The 19,880-nt window shown below is 35.9% G+C and overlaps 1 protein-coding gene across 6 annotated transcripts in view; it reads right to left on the reverse strand.

Moving 5' to 3' along the window:
- Positions 1-19,880, reverse strand: part of LOC140147634 (uncharacterized) — a 56,751-nt gene that overhangs the window by 11,627 nt on the left and 25,244 nt on the right. For 3 of the 6 annotated variants that reach the window (XM_072169429.1, XM_072169410.1, XM_072169423.1), the window contains exons 5-11: positions 19,085-19,238; positions 12,656-12,908; positions 9,244-9,488; positions 7,820-8,313; positions 6,851-6,890; positions 4,699-4,824; positions 992-1,057 (exon numbers count right to left, since the gene is read on the reverse strand). In XM_072169429.1, the coding sequence (XP_072025530.1) occupies positions 992-1,057; positions 4,699-4,824; positions 6,851-6,890; positions 7,820-8,313; positions 9,244-9,488; positions 12,656-12,908; positions 19,085-19,238 (1,378 nt within the window). The remainder of the gene's footprint in view (positions 1-991; positions 1,058-4,698; positions 4,825-6,850; positions 6,891-7,819; positions 8,314-9,243; positions 9,489-12,655; positions 12,909-19,084; positions 19,239-19,880) is intronic. The other 3 variants (XM_072169442.1, XM_072169436.1, XM_072169416.1) reach the window with 2 other exon arrangements.

Raw genomic sequence — 19,880 nt, forward strand, 5'->3', positions numbered from 1 at the left:
GTGCCTTTACGACAAAGCAATACACTAATTTAAAGGAGGATTTTGTGATCCTAGCATCCCCTTTTTATGACAATTTTCAGTAGATATCCACGAAAAAAGCTTACTCCCAAAATTTCAGTTGATTTCTGATTTTGCGTTTGCAAGTTATGCATGATTATGTGTATTACACTGCTCCATAGGCCACTGTTGTATAAAAAACTTTTTTTTGCGAAAAGTGGGGGATGAGGCTGTGGATCACGAAATGCCCTTTTAAGTAACACATTGCATGCTGTTTAGATGTCACAATATAAACTGTCCCATCTTCAAACAATATGCACAAGTGGTTTCACGGACCAACTTCAGGCATACATTATTATATATATATAAAACAGTACTCTAGACATTATGTTGGCTTTTCATGACACACTCTGCACAAATGAAGGCTTAATTAAGCTTATTAACACTGTGCATACATAGCCTATCAAATAAAATTAGCTGTTGTCTAAAACCAATTTGATCACTTTTACCCAAAATATGTGAAGTTAAATTCAATCTAAATTGGTATTACAGTTGCACATTTCAATTTCTTCTCGATAACAAACCTCAAAATCACTTTTAATTTAGTTACAACAACTAATTTTGCTTCAGCAAATCACATATAATAAGTGCCCTTGACAGTAGTGAACAAGTCACCTCTGACAATAACAATAGTACTTTGCTGTATATCTTTGATGAAAGTGTACTACCGCAATGCTTACAAGGAGCCTCTGACACATTGTATGTGTGCTTTACACGTCGCACGCATTGTTAATTCTGTCATATACGTGCCATATGTGTTGTGAGTTATGCCTCGTCAACATTGCAGAAGTACGCTCTTGTCAAAGGTTTACACCAATTTGCTGTGATAACATAGCTTGCAGGACGGCTCTGGTAGCCAGGCCATCCAAATATTTAGTCTGTGCAATAAAGCTTTGTGTGCACATGAAGCTCTTTATCTAAGCGGATTCCACACCTTCTTCATTCTCCTCAGTGTCATATCCCCAGTCCTCAGATGACTCCAATGATGTTGCTGTTGCTGCTACAGTGGACAAATAGGATAACTTGGTTTTAAACTGGCATAACTTGGTTTTGAAAAATCTACCCTATCAACTTCTGTATCCTCTTCAACAACATTGCTGTTTAATTTATTACAGATTTGACCCAACACTTTCAGATCAGAACCTTTTTAAAACTTCTATCAGAAAGTATAGAAATGAACCACATATTATTTGACCGTATCTCACAAAGTTCTGTGTGACTTCATCTTATGAATGTACGCTATACCCAAGTTTCCATTAGCTTCCACTTTAATGATTTGCATAAATGCCCTTCATACTTCATAATAATTATGGTTTCAACAAAATATCATAAAAATAATGTAAGTATGTACTGATATTCTACAAATGATTGTAAAATAACTATGCTTCCCTCTCCTGCAAACTTTCCAATCTTTCATAATCTTGTTAATCCCCTTTTCTTGTTACAAATCTGGACCTACCTATACACATAAGTTATCTAGTATAAAGAAAGATTAAAATAAATGTGTCTATAGCACATAGCGATACTTTTTGGATAATAAGATGATATGTACCATATATTTTGTTGGTATACTTTAACCCAGGGAAATTGTACAAAATGTTGATAATTTTGCTTTGTATACACACACTGTATGCAGAGTTGCCATATATCGTTAGTCAATTTCACAACCGCAACACTTCAATCAACAAAAATCAGCCCAAAAAATATAACTTGTTAGAAATCAATTATATAGGGCATTTTGACACAAGTTTGGAGACAAAAGTTTATCTAGAATTTATGAATGTTTTTAAAAAAATTATTGCTTTAGCAGAAAAATTCAAATTAATGGTGGCCAGGTCGTGGGACGATAATCATTCAATATCACCTAATTGGGCTACCACAATGCGACTACGGCAACCCTGTATGTGATGTCATATTTGGTAACCAGCTGGCCAAAAAATGGGTGAAGGATGAATAGAGATACTAGCAATTTCCTCTCCATAGTACGCTTGATAATGATAAGACAAACTAGCAGGTCTGAAATTGATTAATCAATACAGGCACGTAATCAATAACATGGCTTCGGGGCATAAAGTGTTAACATGTGTCTTGAATTTTATTTGTTTATTTAGTCTATTAGAATGAACTTTAAATTCATTTAAACGAGTGTGTTTACTTTCAAAACTTACATTAAAATTCAAATACAATTAAATTAATTTTTTTTAAATGATAAAAAATATTGCTTTTGGTTAAGTTTAGAAACTAATTATTCTTCTCTAGGAATCACTGATGGCTCCCTTCTTTTAGCAGCAACTAAATATAAAACATTGGTTAAATTCACAAGCTGTGCTTACATTCATTGACAAATCTAAAAAAACCAAAAAACATTGATCTGAAAGTAACAATTACTATTATTTCATTAACAGAATTTCTTGCAGTATTGTTTGAAAAAATGGTAAGAAACCATAAAACTTTTATGAAAACAAATTCAAATGACCAAGTTTTAATAACTGTAAGAATTGGAAATTACATCAAGCTACTTCAGATATAACATAACCGTATTCGTAACTATAAAAACATATGCTTTTGCTTGCACAATGATAGTTAAACCTTGAACCATTTTCTTAGACTAAAATGTGATATGGTATATCAAAAAGAGACACTTTTGGGCAGGTTATCAATTTTGAGTGTTTTACATATCTTAAATATGTGACATGATCTGGTCCATGGGGGCCAAAGGAGGCATTTTTGAAAATTGAGATAAGCAGTATGCAGACTTTTTATTGTACGTAAAATATTGTATATAACATATCTACGTTATTTAACCTATTGCCATTCTATTTCCAGTAATGTTTTTAAACATTACTGGAATGTTTTAAACTTAATGTTTTTAAACTTAAAATGTTTTTAAACTTAAAAGTTCTAACGAATGTTTGATGACGTAAAATCGATAATATATTTCTGCTAGATATTATATGTAACATATTATGGATTTTTCGTCATCAAACATTCGTTAGAACTTAAACATTACTGGAAATAGAATGGCAATAGATTAAATAACGTAGATATGTTACATACAATATTGTACGTCTAATACTCGGAGTCTGTGGAGCGCTTTACTGTAATTATTACATTACACATACAATAGGCTACCATTTACTGAAAACACCAAAGGTCTAGCATACTTGGTTCTAAAGTTTTCTGAAGTCTACTTTCTTTATGTATTTTATTGTTTTTTAATCCATATTTTTACCTTTATCTCGGTTTCAAATTTGCCGCATTTGGCCCCCATGGACCAGATTGTGTCATATATAGAGATATTTTGCTCCACAATGCCGTTTTCCCCAATGAAATCGGACATTTGGACAATTGAAGATATTGAGTTTTTAAGTTATGGTATTATAAAATTGGAAACTGAGATATCGGTCTTTAAAAATATTATTGACAATGTTGAGAGTAGGAATAACCTTGAAAAATACCTGAAAAAATACAAGATGCCAGCTATATTCCGGTCTGAAATTATCAGACAATATTTTAAACATTATTAACATCACAAATTTGCAGCAAACCCAAATTGTGAAAAAACCACCCCCGGGCAGATTTGCTATTTTGCTATTTCTCCATTTACGATCCTGAACAAAAGTGTCTCCTTTCAATATACCACGTCACAAATGTGTTAATTATGCATATTTAAATAATAACTCAAAGAGTGTTTGTTTTGGAGTACATTGAATCACCTGTCTCTTCTGACCACTAATCCACCTGCAAATCAGTCATTTCAACACACTGAAAAGTACACGCTGGTGTTACAATTAAAAATATATCATCATAATTGATTGGGATCTAAAGAATTCAAATGTAAACATAAACTGTATACAATGGTGTGCTTGGACTATGAATGAATGAATTGATATATAGCTTGAGTACTTGAGTTTAAGAAATTCAAGTATGCCACAGAGTGGGATAGAATACACAGGGATGAATTATTGTTTGAAATCTTGAGCAAGAGAACTTGTTGCGTGTGACTGCAAGATGTAGGTGCATTACATTGCCTTTTAAGAGTTACATCTTGCAGGATGGTGCTCTCTTAGGCACCGATGCAGGATGGTGCTATTTTAGGAACCGATGTAGCATGGTGCTCTCTTCGGCACTGATGTTTAATGGCATGAATAGATTTTCCATTTATTGTCCCTCTACTAAGTAGGTCTCAGGCTACTAAGCCAAGATTTTTTTGGATTCACACGAGTGAGGCTACTTGTCTCCGTTTACACCAAATACTCCAAGGGGTATCGCTGATGTGCCTGTAATCTACTACCCACTCCAGGACACAACATACACTGGCAGATTCCTAGAGGTACACTGCTGCCCAGCTACTTCATTGGTACTCGAGAGTACCTGTGTGGGTACTAAGAGTACACACATCTGAACCACACATAGTTTACACACACTGGTACTGGGTTGGTATTGCAGTGTTACTCTAGGGTAGCCACATAGTAGGCTGGGCAGCAGTATACCTTAGGGCTCGGCAGCCAAAGGAATCTGGTAGTACTTTCTAATAACTTGAAGAATTATACTGATCATATCTGACAAAAATCAAAATGCACAATGGAAAACACACATGGACAGATGTTTATTTCTTTTGAAATAAATAAATCAACTTACATTTGTGTCTTTTCTCTTGCGTAGCAGTCTGACTGTTCTTCGCTCTTTTTACAAGGTCCTCTCTTTCTTGTTCTAGTTTTATTCTTCTTGCTCTGGCTTCCTCCAGCTCATTTTGTAATCTTTCACCTGTTTAGTACAATGATATTATCAGAAAGAACATCAGATACACACAGTTGTGATGTCCACTGGTATATCATAGGATTGATTGAGGCATTGAGCATCCAGCATCAGACACCCCCTGCCAGCTACTAGTAATTGGGAGACAGGCTTAATTGCCTACAGGTTGGAGATCAAAATGGCTGCCTACATGAGCAGAACGGATAGCACACATGTGCCGAGATTTGTTTCCGTTTTTATACCTAACATTTGCAGAATAAATGCAAGAGTTTCAATTAAAAGACTTATCAGTTATTGAGGAACCCACTGGAGGTGAAGTTGGTATGGAACCATCCCAAACAACTGTTAAGCTTAAGCAGTGAGTAAAAACTGTAGACTTCAAGCAAGTTAAAGCTAGCTGTATTATTTCTGTCATGACATGACTTTGAGTATTGTGCTCAAAAACGCGAGCGGCATGCATGCATTATCTGTTCAACTAGCTACAGCTAAGTCTTCATGGAAACACCAGTTAGTGATCAAGACATGATACCATGGATAATAAAGACTCTAGTCTTCTCAAGCCACAATGATGGCACTGTCAATAACATATTGATATTATGATTATGCTATACATGATATGATTGTGTATTATAACTTGTGAAGCAGGTTAACATGGTTAAAGCCCCACCTGATGATGTAATTAACCCCAAAATAAATATTACTAGTCTTTTATTGTTTTGAAATAGTAACTACAGTGTACTGTGTTTACTTTGTGTGAACCTGGTAGTAAAGGGTATTCTGTCCCTAGGCCATCAGTAAGGTTGGTGAATACCTTGGTCGTAACAGAAAGGTAGGCCTATACGTTGGTGGTCATAACACAGTACCACCAAAGAACTTTAAACACACCCTTGGTGCCTCCACTGGAATGCAGAAGGGGCAGGCACCACATATGGCACCCCACTCGAACACCCAAAAAGCATTACAGTTTATCCTATCCTAACTTGCTAATAATTAAAATGAAGACTGATAAATTGTCGGTATCAGTCAACTGAATAACACTAGTAGCTCCTGACCAATTTCCACAAAATACCACAACCTGTAACAGGAAATACATCTGGGCTCTCACATCCAAACAACCAAAATTTGTTCAGGTTTTAATTCAGAGTATAGATGTGACAGCAACGTTTATGGATAAGATATGCATGGGACTGGTCTATAAGCAAGTTTGGTAATTCAGAAGAGCGCAGTGTGGGTAAAAATCTGGTAGGATATCACGACTGTGCGCAGCACACAGTATTTCAATGGTGACGAACACTGCACTTTAAAAAAACTTTTATTTGTTTTACCAATTGTTGGGTTTGATTAATTCACAGAATTCGGGGTTTGCTCACGGATATTTGAAAATGCCACAAAATAGTGAAAAACTGTGTGAAATGTCTAACTTTCGTGTTGATTTGCAAAATAAAACAAAGAAAAGTGATTATTTAGCAGTAATCAACCATTAAACAATCCATTCTAGCATTTTTTCTAGACCTACGATGCAAGATTCTGGCCATACTACAGTAAAATGTAAGACAAAATACACAAAAGACCAGTATCACAGGAATTTGCGATCAGTCACAGTTCAGTCCCACACTTGTCTATGGAGGATTGTGTTATTATATGCCGTCTCACATTCCGCGATTTTTACCAAAGATGCACTCTGTTCTGAATTATCTAATTAGCTTAATGAAATGTTTGAGGAAACAGCATATGACAACTTCATTGTTCAATAGCTTATTGCCTTTTATCTAATTCGACATAGATGTTAAAGCATGCAGGTCGTCAACAAAATAGGATACACATGCATACTTCCGGGCAAACAACAATGGCAACTACCGACAAACTGTTTGGCATGACGTCACATGTCACTTCATTTATACCTTAATCATAGTACACAACAAAATGGATGTAATGAAAATTTTTACTAAATAAATAAATACTACCTTTTACTAATACACCTCAAGTTATTTAAATTGAAATACTCAAAATTTATTTAAATGTTATGTCAACTTACATTCTTCAATCAATGGGTCCTTCTGGACTTCATCTTCCTGCTGATTAAAAAAAGAAGAAGAAAAAATATTACATTACCAAGAAATTACAGTTATTGATATGAACATCAAAAGCATTCATTATATTAACCCTAACACCTGAAGGGCTTTCTGGCAACTGGAAGGGAAAGAAGGAAGGAATAAATAGAGAAAACAAATTTTTTTGCTCTGGGTGAGATTCGAACCCGAGACCCCTCGCATGCCAAGCACAGGGTCACCAACATTTAGCCATGGGTCTTTCGCTGGCCAGGCCAACGAAAGCGTGCCTATAGATCACTTAGGGTGATTGCGTCATTACATTCCGTGGGATGCACGCATGCATAGTGAAGTTGTTTGTAGTATTTTGTAGTACTCAGGCCTGTTGGGGTTAAGATAATTCTTCCATAAAGTTAACTATGCACGATTAGGGAGAACACAAATATATTAATGGAAAACGTATGAGCCTTCCCACTGAACTGAAGAAAATTCCAAATGTGGGTCATAATAGCACATAGACAGGCAGATACTTGACTTCAATCATTACACTCCCACAAGAATGCAATTTAAACATGCACACAATTTGGGCTATTCCATTTAAAATCCACACTACCCCTGTGGAAGATTTTGGAAATATCTTCCACAGAGGGAGTATGAATTTTAAATGGAATTAACACATTAGTTCCATTTGAAACTCATTCTCCCTCAGGGGAACATTAAAGCTGAATCTTTCTCAGAGGGTGTATGAAATTCAAATGGAGCTGCCTAATGTGCTCATTCCATTTGAAATTCATACTCCCCCTGTGGCAGACATTTTCCAAATCTTCCACAGGGGTAGTATAGATTTTAAATGAAATGACCCAATTTACACATAACAGTTGCAAAAATCTTATTATGAGGATGTAAATTAAGTCATTCTATATCTTCAAACAACAAACTTTCCATAAATTTCTTACCTCATCTTTGCTCTCTTCTTCCTGCTGTCCATCTAGTTGTAACTCTTGCATAGCATCCTTAGCAGCTTCTGCTTCCCATTCATCATGTATCTTACTCCCCTCATCCTGCTCTTCCTCCTCTTGTTCTTCCTCCTCCTGTTCTTCCTCATCACCTTGCTCTTCTTCTTCATCCCCAGTATTTGTCTGCTGTGTTAATCTCCCACTTATATCCTGATTCACTACCTCCAGATTGCCTTCATTTCTTGACTGTTCTCTGCTCATCCTCTGCTCTGCATCCATCTGACTTTGTGTTCCATCTCTTGCAGACACATGTCCAGATGGAGGACCTCTACTCTGAGACATCTCGTGTGATCTCATCCGACTTAACCTCAGCTCTTCAGCTTGACGTCTTCTTATTTCTTCCATCTCAGCTTCCATATCTACATCTTGCTCCTCCTGGTTTTCCTCATCTTGTTCAGTGTCCATTGATTCACCAAGCCCATTGTCTTCTAAACCTGTAAAGAATATAGCAATAACATTTGCATCATATTTAATCTAATATGTTACATATTTTGCCATGCAAAATAATTCCCAAGAAGAGATAAGCAAATGGCATACATTGAAAGTCAATATCAAGATGGTTTGCCTACGATTTAATAAACAAATTTTTACTACTGCAGGGGCCATATATCGAAGAGGTACCATTTGAAGCCTGTGAATATTATTGTAGCCACCAAATAAGGCATTGGCCAAATAGGCCATATAAAGTTATTTTGTTTCCATCCACAAACTGATTCTTGCCCAAAGAATAAAATAAGAACTTCAGAGTCTTAATAAGAACTAGAATTTCGCGGTTCTCAACCTGCACGGTTCTCGAAGCAAAGCGCCGGCCGCAATGCCTCTACCTTGACGCCCATCATTTCAACCGGTGCAATTTCACTTGACCCCCAAAATGACCTTCACATTATCTATGGCGATTTACCAGTTTTGAGAAATTACACTAGCAAGCTTGGACGGACAGACGGACACCCAGACAGATGGACGGACGGACAACCAGGAAACATAATACCTCCGGTGGAGACATAAAAAATGTTTTTTCCATCAACAGGAAAACAGTGCACTTGCAAAAATGCAAGTTTGCTTAAATCCTTTAAAAGTCATAATGCATTTATCTTATATAATGTACTTTTTCCTAAATGCATAAACCTTTGGTACACAAGCTTTGAAGTTCACCAATAGCATTCCACAATTTTTTATCGAGGGTGGGGCAAAATGGTCAAAAAAGGCTTAAAATCTGAACACATTTCAGCAGCCAGCATCCCAGGAAGATGGAGAGGGGAGATGTTCCCTTTACTACTGTACTGAAGTTCACTTCTTCACAGAAACACAATCTTGATCCCCATGCATGGTAATTAACCTCTTACGATTCTTTCCCTTCAACCTACCTAGATCTAAATGTAATGAAGGCAGTGGCTCCAATTCCTGATTTTCATCATCCTGTCTTGATTGCCTACTTTGTTGTTCCCTGCTTGAATATCTACTTGATTGCCTGCTTGATTCTTGCTGTCTACTTGATCGTCTGCTTGCTTCATCTCTACTTGATTCTTGTTGTCTGCTCGACCGTCTGCTAGCCTCATCTCGTGATTGTCTACCTGTATTCCTACTAGCTGTGTTTGATGGTGGTTCATTCCTGGAATAAAATATATATATAATCAATCAATTAACTAATCAATCAATAACCAGTCACATCAATTAATCAAGATCATACCACAAAGGTTCATTAAATTATCAATTCTTTGCATGCATTCTAAAACTTACAAATGATCATTTTGGTAAATCCCGAAAACCTTTACGATTGGACCCCTGCAAATGTCACGCCAATGCGCACATCAGTAGCGAACGTTGCTACTGCAGTTTCACCCCAGTGAATTGCGCAGTAAGACTTTGCACATCAGAATAATGTATGTATGTAGGGGTCCAATGTCTAAGGCTTTTGGGATTTACCGAAAAGGTCAATTATTTTAAATATATGTCAATCATCTTGTCTCCACTACCCATTGATTTTGTCTATCTATAATATATGTACGAGTTCATACTAGAGTTATTTCATTAACACAATGATGACTGTAATGTCATTAACTAATATTTATATAGCTATGGTCTCAGGCAGTCATTATTTATTTTATAATCAATTAACTAAGGTTGAATCCCTTGATCATAGTTCATTTATTTTATGCATGATTTCACATAATCAATGTTATTACTAATAAGTTAATAATAGCAAAAGAAAACAAAATATTAACCTACAATAATTATAATCGATTTTAAGATATTAATTAGTGGATAATATAAGCTTTGAGGGGGTGTAGGAGCATTAACAACCACCAGCAACACACAAAGGTTTAGTACCACTATAAACACAATCATTAATATGCCACACAAAATGGGTAATATGGAAGATAGGGAAAAGTTACTAGGCAGCATTTGATAGCAACCTCTGGGACACCTTTTTTTTGTTGAAAATAAATACCAAAATCAACAATCCAACAGCGTTCATTATTCTTTACAAGTTTCCTCAACTATTTATAAGCAAAGAAGGTTCCGATGTATCTGAAGTGGGCAATCTATTCTCCAACAGGCAAATTATGTATAAAATCATGTGGCCCACATAGAAGTACAGTGGTGGCGCCATGATTTTCCGGGGGGTGGCATTGGGTGGCGAAGTGAATTTCAGGGGGCAAAATCAAGTTGTGCAAAATTGCTGCAAAAGTGGAAATTTTTGCAATTTTGGGTTTTTACTGGGGGCAACAGGAGGCTAGAGTTCTGACAGGGGGTATTTGCCCCAATGCACATGCAGTCCGTCATACACAGGTGGAAAATTGAAACTACCTGAAAAAATTCACAATAGATAGTTGGCAGTAATTTTATTCATTATGTCTTGTTACATACGCCCACACTGAACACATTGTTGATGGGCCACAAAATGTGCCAATAATAAAAACATCTAGTATAACCAAAAATTGCCCCTGAATGATCGTCCAATTTCTCACAGATAAATAAACCAACAATCTCTATGACTGGCTCAACAAAAATGCAACTTTAATAGCTATTATAATTGGAATACAGATAAACTCCCAGGGATAAACCTGACATTCATTTTGTCTTTTAATTAATTAATTAATTTATTTATTACACTTTATGGCACATAACAGAGTTACAAAAAAATTATATTGCACAATCAAAATTTACACAATATCATAAAAGGAACAATTTTTTTTAAAAAGTCCAGTGAATGGCTGAAGTGAACAGGTGTTATGCACTTCTAAGACCGCCCCACCAAAATCCAAAAAGAAGGGAAGGGAAAAATAAATCAGAGAGGGGGGAAAATGCAGGTTAAGTTAAGTTTGCCTGCAATTTGGACAATTACAAAATGAGATCCAAGTGCAAACACAAGTTGCATCAAAGGTGCACGCAAATTTGAACTGGTAATAAATGTTGCTTAATTGCTTTCCTACCATATAATTATGCTTTTAGATTTTTAAAAACCTCAAGTCGGATATTGCAACTGGGTCACAGCAACACTAAAGCAGATAAACGGGGAAATATTTTGTTTGGGTAAATCGTCACATCAACAAGATACACACCATTTGCCACAATACAAACAAAATATTTTCAATGTCAATTAGTCGAACAAATACTGTTGGATTTGTTTTATTTTATTTTGTTACATCACACTCACTTACCAGATGTCATCCCACCTGAGAATATAAATGGCAAAGAAATTTTGATATATTATCAAGCTATGAATAAGCTTAACTGGGAAAACCTATGGTTAATAAATCATCTTGGTTTGCTCAAATTCTATTGCATTGTGCCAAAGTCAATTGTATGCGACATTCAATGTGTGCTGTTAAATGATGCGCACACAGAAAATAGCTGGTTTTACTGTACTGACGAGTACTATAAAGTCCCACCTCTTTTTTAGGTGAAAAATTATCAAGATGGGGGGTGTAACTAGACTCAAATTTATTTTAAAAAAGGAAAGAAAAAAAAAAAGGTTTTTGGTGTTTTTAATATGCAAAGTTATAATTTGTGTTCATGTCATAGTCTATAATGATTTAAAAATGGATAAAAATCCAATGCATTTTGAAATCATATATAGACTATGACATTGACACTGCATAATAAAATCACATATAACTTTTTTTCTGGAATTTCTGGAATTTTTTTTCTATAAATTAGGGGCGGGACTTTACTCCAAGGTGAGATTATATTCGTGTCACTACAAAGATATGTCAAAATGTAGACTGCAGTTCTGGAATTTTTTGAAAAATTGGGGGGTGGGACTCTACTCCAAGGTGAGATTATACTCGCCTCAGTACATAGATATGTTAAAATGTAAACTACAGATCATGGTTTGAAAATTATATATCCCATGTGAAAGAGAGAGCTGTAAAAGTGCATCTAATAGAACTTATTGTAGTAAGAGCATCATTCATTTTAGGATATTGTGAATATTACATTTCCTATGTTACTGGTCATAATTTGAATTGGGTCATCTTTTGTAATAATAAAAAGTCTAATAAAAATAAAAAATGAACATGAATGAATGAAATAACTAAATATTACATAATATCCACAGTTGCTTCAAAAGCCACTCTTTACCATTTTCCAGGGATACCACCAACAGAGCTCTGCCCTGGACCCCACTAGTGGGCTTAGGATGGTCCCCTGACCAATGCTGCCCTCCTAATGTCCTTTTGCCATGAGAGGGCAGAATGGGCCAGAATCGTTCATCCTAAATACACTCTGGTGTGTGTGTGCGAGGATGTTTCCTCATCCTCTCTCGATACATACCTTTCAAAAGAATCACTCAATGCTCCTTGATAATCTACATCTATCCCATCAACCACTGGCTCATCTGATATGCCAGAATCCTCATTAGTTGTATTACTATAAATATCTCTCTTCCCAGCAGACTTTCCACTTGATGCTGTCCTACTCAAAGGTGTCTTGCTGTCAGAATGCGCAGACTTTCCGCCGGACGTTGTCCTGCTCAAACGTGGCTCGTTGTCAGAATGCGCAGGACGGATCTTCGGCATCAAATGACCTGAGATCATTAGAGGTGGGGTGTTAGTCTGAGAATCACTCAAGTGAATAATATTATAACTACTAGAACTACGATTAAAAGATAAAGCGCCCTCATCATCAACATCGCTGTCAGTCTCGGGAGGAGTTGCACTAAGTGGTCCAAGATCAGAAAATCGATCTTGATTAAATGATAGCTTAAGAATGTCTTGAGATTTTGATAAAAGCTCTTTTGACTGTTTCAGAATATCTTCCTCAGACTGAACATGGATATTAATGTCATTATTGGGCATTACTACCGAATTACGCTGATTAGAACTACTTAATTTATAAGTTGAGTTATCTAAATCAGAATCAGGAGATTTTCTCTTTCTTGTACTAGAAACGATATTAGTATTGTTAGTAAGATTAGAGTTTGGGAATTTAGGATCAGTATTATTAGGATCAATATTAGGATTAGTACCAAGATGCTGATTTGTACCATGGTCTGTATCAGAAGAACGAGTTGTATGTGTGCCAGTTTCATCATCTGAATCTGAAATGATTATACTTGGTTTTATAGCTGGGTCAGTATTTGCTGCTGGTGTATTAGCAATGTTAGCATTATTGTTATTAGCATTAACGGTAGAAACATTGTTTGCATATCTGGCTTGCATATAATCTTCCATGCTCCCAAAGGCTCTTGCATGTATTGGTACGTCCTCTTCTTGAGGGCCACTTTTCCCACTTCTTATCGAGGCCAGTTCATCATCTTCTTCATCTATGTCAGATAGAAATGGTTCCTTTTGCAGAGGTTTTTTAGACCTTGATTGTCGGATATGTTTGTTTGATGAGGACGGTTCTAAATGTGACATGCGTGGAGAGAATTCATTTGTATTATCGATCTGGTTGTCTTCAGTGATATCACCAGTATTAATATCATTATCAACAGCATTATCATCATCTTCATCATTATCACCATCTTCATCATCATCACTTATGCTAGCAGCATTTTCTGTGTCATCATCAATAGCACCTACATCATTTTCAACATCTACATGATCTACCTCCACGTGATCTTCATTACTCGCACAAAGCGATGTACATTCATGCTCAGCCAACTCATCTTCGGTTAAATCAGTCCAAAATGGATCGTAATCAAGATTTTCTGTTGCCTGGATACCTGATGCATCTTGGGAATCCCATGCATCATTGGTAGATGGTAACTGAGATGTATCATTGGCATCTTCGGAATAAGGTAACTCTGCTGTGGTAGCTTCTTTGGACTCACCACGTTTCGAGCTATTAGCCGAGCTCATATTTATACTTATAGTAGGTGATTCAGATACCGCATCTGTTACATTAGTTCTCTCCGAATCTCTTGAATCACCAGGAGTAACATCCACATCTTCTCGTTTACGATGTGAGGCTTCTTGCTCAATAACAAAAGTCTTCTCTCTGAACAAAGGTATCTTGTTTTCCCTCACACCATGTGGCTTCTCTGGGACCCTGTTTGAAAACACAACAGGATGGTTGCTCTTTGGATAAGGATAACCCATTGTTGCTTCATCAGTAGTTGTCAGTTTTTGGCCACCCTGTGTGATGCCTTGAGATCTACTAGCTATAGTCAATACTGTGGGTTCTTTGCTATCTGTGTTAGTATTAGTAGTGGGATTAGATATAATAGTCATAACAGGTAAATTTTGAGAGTGCTTGTGCAGGGGAATCAGAGGGTGTGTGCTGTAGGGGTGGGGAAGATTGTGTGAAGCAATGATCGGGTCATTTCTATGAGATGCCTGCTGCTTTGGGATTGGCTTCAAGCCTGGGATGCAAATGTAAAAAAGAACCATTAGAGTTTGTTCAGATACAATATAATCATGCATGCGTCATTCTTTTGTTTCTAATGGACTTACTATTTATGATGGCTATGGTATCACGTCATATATCCATGAAGCATCATCAGGCCGACTGAACTTGAATTGACTTTGTTCTTGACCTGTGACATCACGATGGTAAATGTGACATCACACAGGAGTCGTCGAGGGATTTTCCTGGTGGCAGGTTCGTAGCTCTTGGCAAATTGTGGTGTAGTCCCCCTCCGCGATTCAAAGTTGGTTCCTTCCTGCCAAAATATATTGCTTCTTTCACCCCTCTTTCGTACCATCTATGTTCTTTGTCAAGCACAATAATCCCTCGAAGACTCCCGTGTGATGTCACAATGGTAGATGTACATGTAGGTCAAGAACACAGAGCCAATTCAAGATCAGTTGGCCTGATGATGCGTCATGGATATGATGTGATACTGTAGCCATCATATATAGTAAGTCCAGTTGAAAAGAAATATAATTTAGTACAACTAGAATGGGAAATCATCTACTTAAAAGTGGAAATTTTTGGGCTACAATTATTTTTGTACTTTTCACATTACAAGCTACTGCAAAAATAACATCTCATGAATATATTCCTTTTGTGTGTATAGTTCAAAGTATGGAAGCTAAGAATTGTGAATTTAAAAACAAGTGAAACTGTTGAAAAGTGGCAAATGCGCTAAAAATTATACATGAAAATTTCACTTCACACACAGTATTTAATAAGATATATCCAGCATGCAATAGTTGTGTCTGAAATGAAGATGAAATGAAAGCAGCAGATGAAATGCAATGTAGGCTGTGCAGAAATGATCAAGTTAATTAACCTTCCATGTCTACTATCTTATCACATGATTACTTTACTTGTTCTATACTTCATTTCAAAATGACTGAATACAAATAGGTTTCCATCTATATATGAGAGATACAAAAAGTGATATCCATTTTTCTCAATTTGAGAAGGCAAATATAACTCACAAATATGTGCTGTTTTTGAACATACATTGGATTCCTTAAACTAGGGTGTCAAGCTAGAATTATAGGGCAAATGTTGGTGGTCTCAACGCAAGAAATTTGAAAATGGCTTATATCGCATTTTGTAAAACTCTTCATACATGTATACATGATCTATTTTGCCATTAATACATTGCTAATATATGTCTCTATTATTAGTATTAATAACAAAATGTAGCAAATGTGCAAACTAATATACAGATGTCTTTCATTTAAATTATTGAACTGATGAATGTGGAAATGATGAGTACAATTTACAAAATGGAGAAATGTGTTGCACAGCATCAAACAGATGCAAATTGGTTTATAGGAAATAATTCACTTTAAAATGTGATGTAGTCAAGCAAAATGAATGGAAAGTCAGCAATATTAGTTTGCAGATATGGAGGAAAATATTTGGTATTTTCTATGTAATTCATTTGTCTTTGTGATGACTAAAACTTTGAAAAACTTCTAACAAAGGATGGTAGAATCATGGATTTCAGTTAAACCAAGCTAAAAAAATTACTAATAATTTGATATACGGAATTTAATTGAGTTGACATTGGACTCATTTTGCTTGATCACATCACAAATTTAGGTTAAATGTTATCAAAGGAATCAAGGAGGGGTGTGAGATAGCTGCAAGTTTATGTAAATTTCTATAAAGAAGGTCCAGTTTTCCTTCTCCCCTTCCGGACCACTCTATTTGCCACTCCTTTTATCACACAGCACAAATGAACAGCTATTTGAAATATGTTATTTAATTACATAATACACATTTAAACAAAATAGAAAATGTAGTTAAATCAACAACATTCAAATGTGGGAAATATCAATTTATCATCATGATAAGGGAATGTGGAAAACAATGTTGCAGCAACTAGCAAGATAAACTGTATCGAAAAGTAATAACTTAACCAAGTCAATGAACCACCAATCTAATCATCATTTCAAACAGTTCAAGCAAAACATAATGGCATATTAAAGTATATTCTGTTCTAAAAATTTGCAAACAGAAATTGCAAAACCAAAACATCAACTAAAACCAAAAACTACCTACCAACTTTAGTTGTCTTCCCTACTGTACTTTGCATTTGTGCCTGTGTTTCCATGATAGTCCCTAATCCTACACCTCTTCCTGTATTTCCTCCTGTGATATCTATTCTACCACCCCTTCCCTGTTGATGCCCTTGTGGGGCTACCCCTTTCCTAGCTGCTAGCATCTCTCTTACAGATTTTCCCGGTTTCTCGGGATCACCACCACGCCCAACTGAACTAGTCTCTTCAGTCTTCTTCTTTCCATGCACACCTAATGGTGCTCTCAAACTTGACTTATTGGCCTCTTCCAAAGTCCTGTCAACTTTTCCTTTTTCAACATGCTTACTATCTGTTTTCTTTCCAAATGTGACTTTTGGTGCCTTATTATTTAGCTGAATAGCCTCTTTGCCAGTCCTAGCAACCTGGTCCTTTATTCCATGTTTATCACTTTGCTTCACATTTGATGATTTCATAGGAGATAGTTTAGTAGACTCTTTTGCAGTCTGACCAATGGTTTTCTTTTCTAAAGTTCTACCAGCAATTCCACTAGTCTTTAAATTCTTTCCAGGTTTAGAAGCCAATTTTTGACCACCTGTTTTGACATTAGAGGCACCACTTTGCGCACTTGCACCTTGTTTGCTACTTGGTGCATCTTCCACTTTGCCATCTTGTGTTTTACTTCTTTTGTCACTAATTTGGACACTTTTCCTATCACTTTTCTTCTTCTGCGTTCTAGTATTTGATACCTCATTATTTTTTAATGCATCTTTGACAGATTTTTGTTTACTAGTTGCTTGCTTCTCTTGCTCGCTAGTTGTGGATACTGCAGCTGTGTTCCCTACAAGACCATACAGAGTACATACAGAGACACAAACAAGATTAAGGTTGAAGGTTTGACAGAAGAAAGATTGTTAGATATGTACAGGTGATAAAAAGAAGACAATTTTATGGTGGGAAGTGAAATGAACCAAATATGAATGAGAACAGAGAGACAAACAGTAAGAACACAGACGCAACAACAATAAAAAGCAAAAAAAATACTGTACAGAGACAAAAACAAACAATCAAACAAATAAACAAAGAAAAAGAGGCAAGGGTGGGCTTAACAAGACAAAGTTGACAAAACATCCAAGACTGTTTAGAATTTACCGAGTTTGAAAATATTGCTGAAAATGTGCTTCAGCGTAGCATCAAAGATTACAATTATATTGACTAAGATAACAATTATATTGATAGTGTATGTATCTCAGGGACATGTTTTTCTATGTATCAATAATACTTCAAATATTGATACTGTTATTTAGACAACAAGATGACAGAAAATACACAGCTAACATCAAGGTCATTTAACAGAGACAAAAAATAAGAGTGTAAAATATTAATGAGTTTCCGGTCTATTGATCTGGGTAATGACAATGCAGTTTCAGTTGTTTCAGTCTTGTCAAGTATTAATGTTTTATTATGATTCAATAAATATGACTTGTACTATACCGAGACCAATGAGGTATAGAAACAAAGAGTACCAACTCCGCTATGTTAGCATGTCGGTCATGGAAGACAATTTTATTTAAATTAGAACCTCCAGATTATTTTGCTATGCTCCCTGCAAACTTCGATTCAAAGTGCACAGCTATTTGCATTTTGTGTGTGATGCAAAGTGCCAAAAGCGGCAAGCTAAGAGCTGCATGCTCAAACTTCGTAACGCCCATGCTAACAGATACCAGTTATTATTTTATTTCAGGTTTTAGCCAATCAATTTGCTCTCCATGAGCGACAGATTATATAGTGGATTTACCATTACACTGGGCATAGGCAATTTTGAGTAGGTATTCTTTGTGCCTAATCTCTTTGGCAGAGACTAATATGTGTGTGTGTGGATATTATGTGCATGGAGGGTAAATATTTACAAACTCCCAAAATGGGCTATTTCATTGAAAATCCACACTACCCCTGTGGAAGATTTTGGAAATATCTTCTACAGGGGGAGTATGAATTTCCAATGGAATTAGCACATTAGGCATCTCCATTTGAATTTCATACACCCTCAGAGAAAGATTCAACCTGAATCTTTTCCTGAGGGAGAGTGAGTTTCAAACGGAGCTGCCTAATGTGCTAATTCCATTTGAAATTCATACTCCCCCTGTGGAAGATATTTCCAAAATCTTCAACAGGGGTAGTGTGGATTTGAAATATAATAGCCCAAATAAGATGAAAATATGATTTAAGTATATCACATCTCATTTTATGGAGCAAATTATGTAAAGGTTTTTAACTGGTTGTGGCCAACATTGCTAATTTTACTACGGAAGAACCATACCTTCTGAGTTAAATTCAACAGACCCATTAGTCTGTGATCTTTCATCACTTGAGCTGAGATGACCACTGTCCATTCGAGATGACCAATCTGAAAGACTGGACACAGACGAGGATCCATGCTTGGCTTCTAAGATGAATATTTCTGGTGCATATGCCTGAAATTTAAAGATCCAGTAAAGTAAGTATGGCTCAAGATACATTGGCTTAATTTTAATAAAATCAATGTTCATAAAAAAAATTTACGCCATCAATAAGAATGATAAGCAGATGAATATATGTGAATTACATAAAAACAATTGATAATGTGTACAGTTATTAGAATGGTTCTATACATTTTGTAGTGACTGCAGGATGTCTTGCAAAATTTGAAACAAATAATTTGATGATTGTTCTCAAAATCTATGTACATTTTGGGAAATTTTAGTTCCAAGATTGACAAAATTTTCTGACAAATTTAAGAAAATTTTGAAACAAATGATCATAATGTCAATTTTCACACTAAAAATTCATCATCCTTATACCAGAAGATAGAAATTGAGATCCATTTCAGCTGCACATCCCCACAGGCTAGTTAGTAGCCAGGATTTATTCCAGGACCTAAAAAGTAGACTTTTGTGAATGTTTCCTTCAAGAAGGAGCTAATTTCAATGGTTTTCCTGAAAAAACAGACCTTTTATGAATTTTTTCCTTCAATAAAGGGCTGATTTTCAACTTTTTTTAAAAGAAAAAAGTTGACTTTTTTCTGGATTGGCATGATGGGAGTGTTGTACCCCAGCACCCCTGGCTACAGCTCTGCA

This window comes from Amphiura filiformis, chromosome 1, assembly GCF_039555335.1.
Source record: "Amphiura filiformis chromosome 1, Afil_fr2py, whole genome shotgun sequence".
Lineage (NCBI taxonomy): Eukaryota > Metazoa > Echinodermata > Ophiuroidea > Amphilepidida > Amphiuridae > Amphiura > Amphiura filiformis.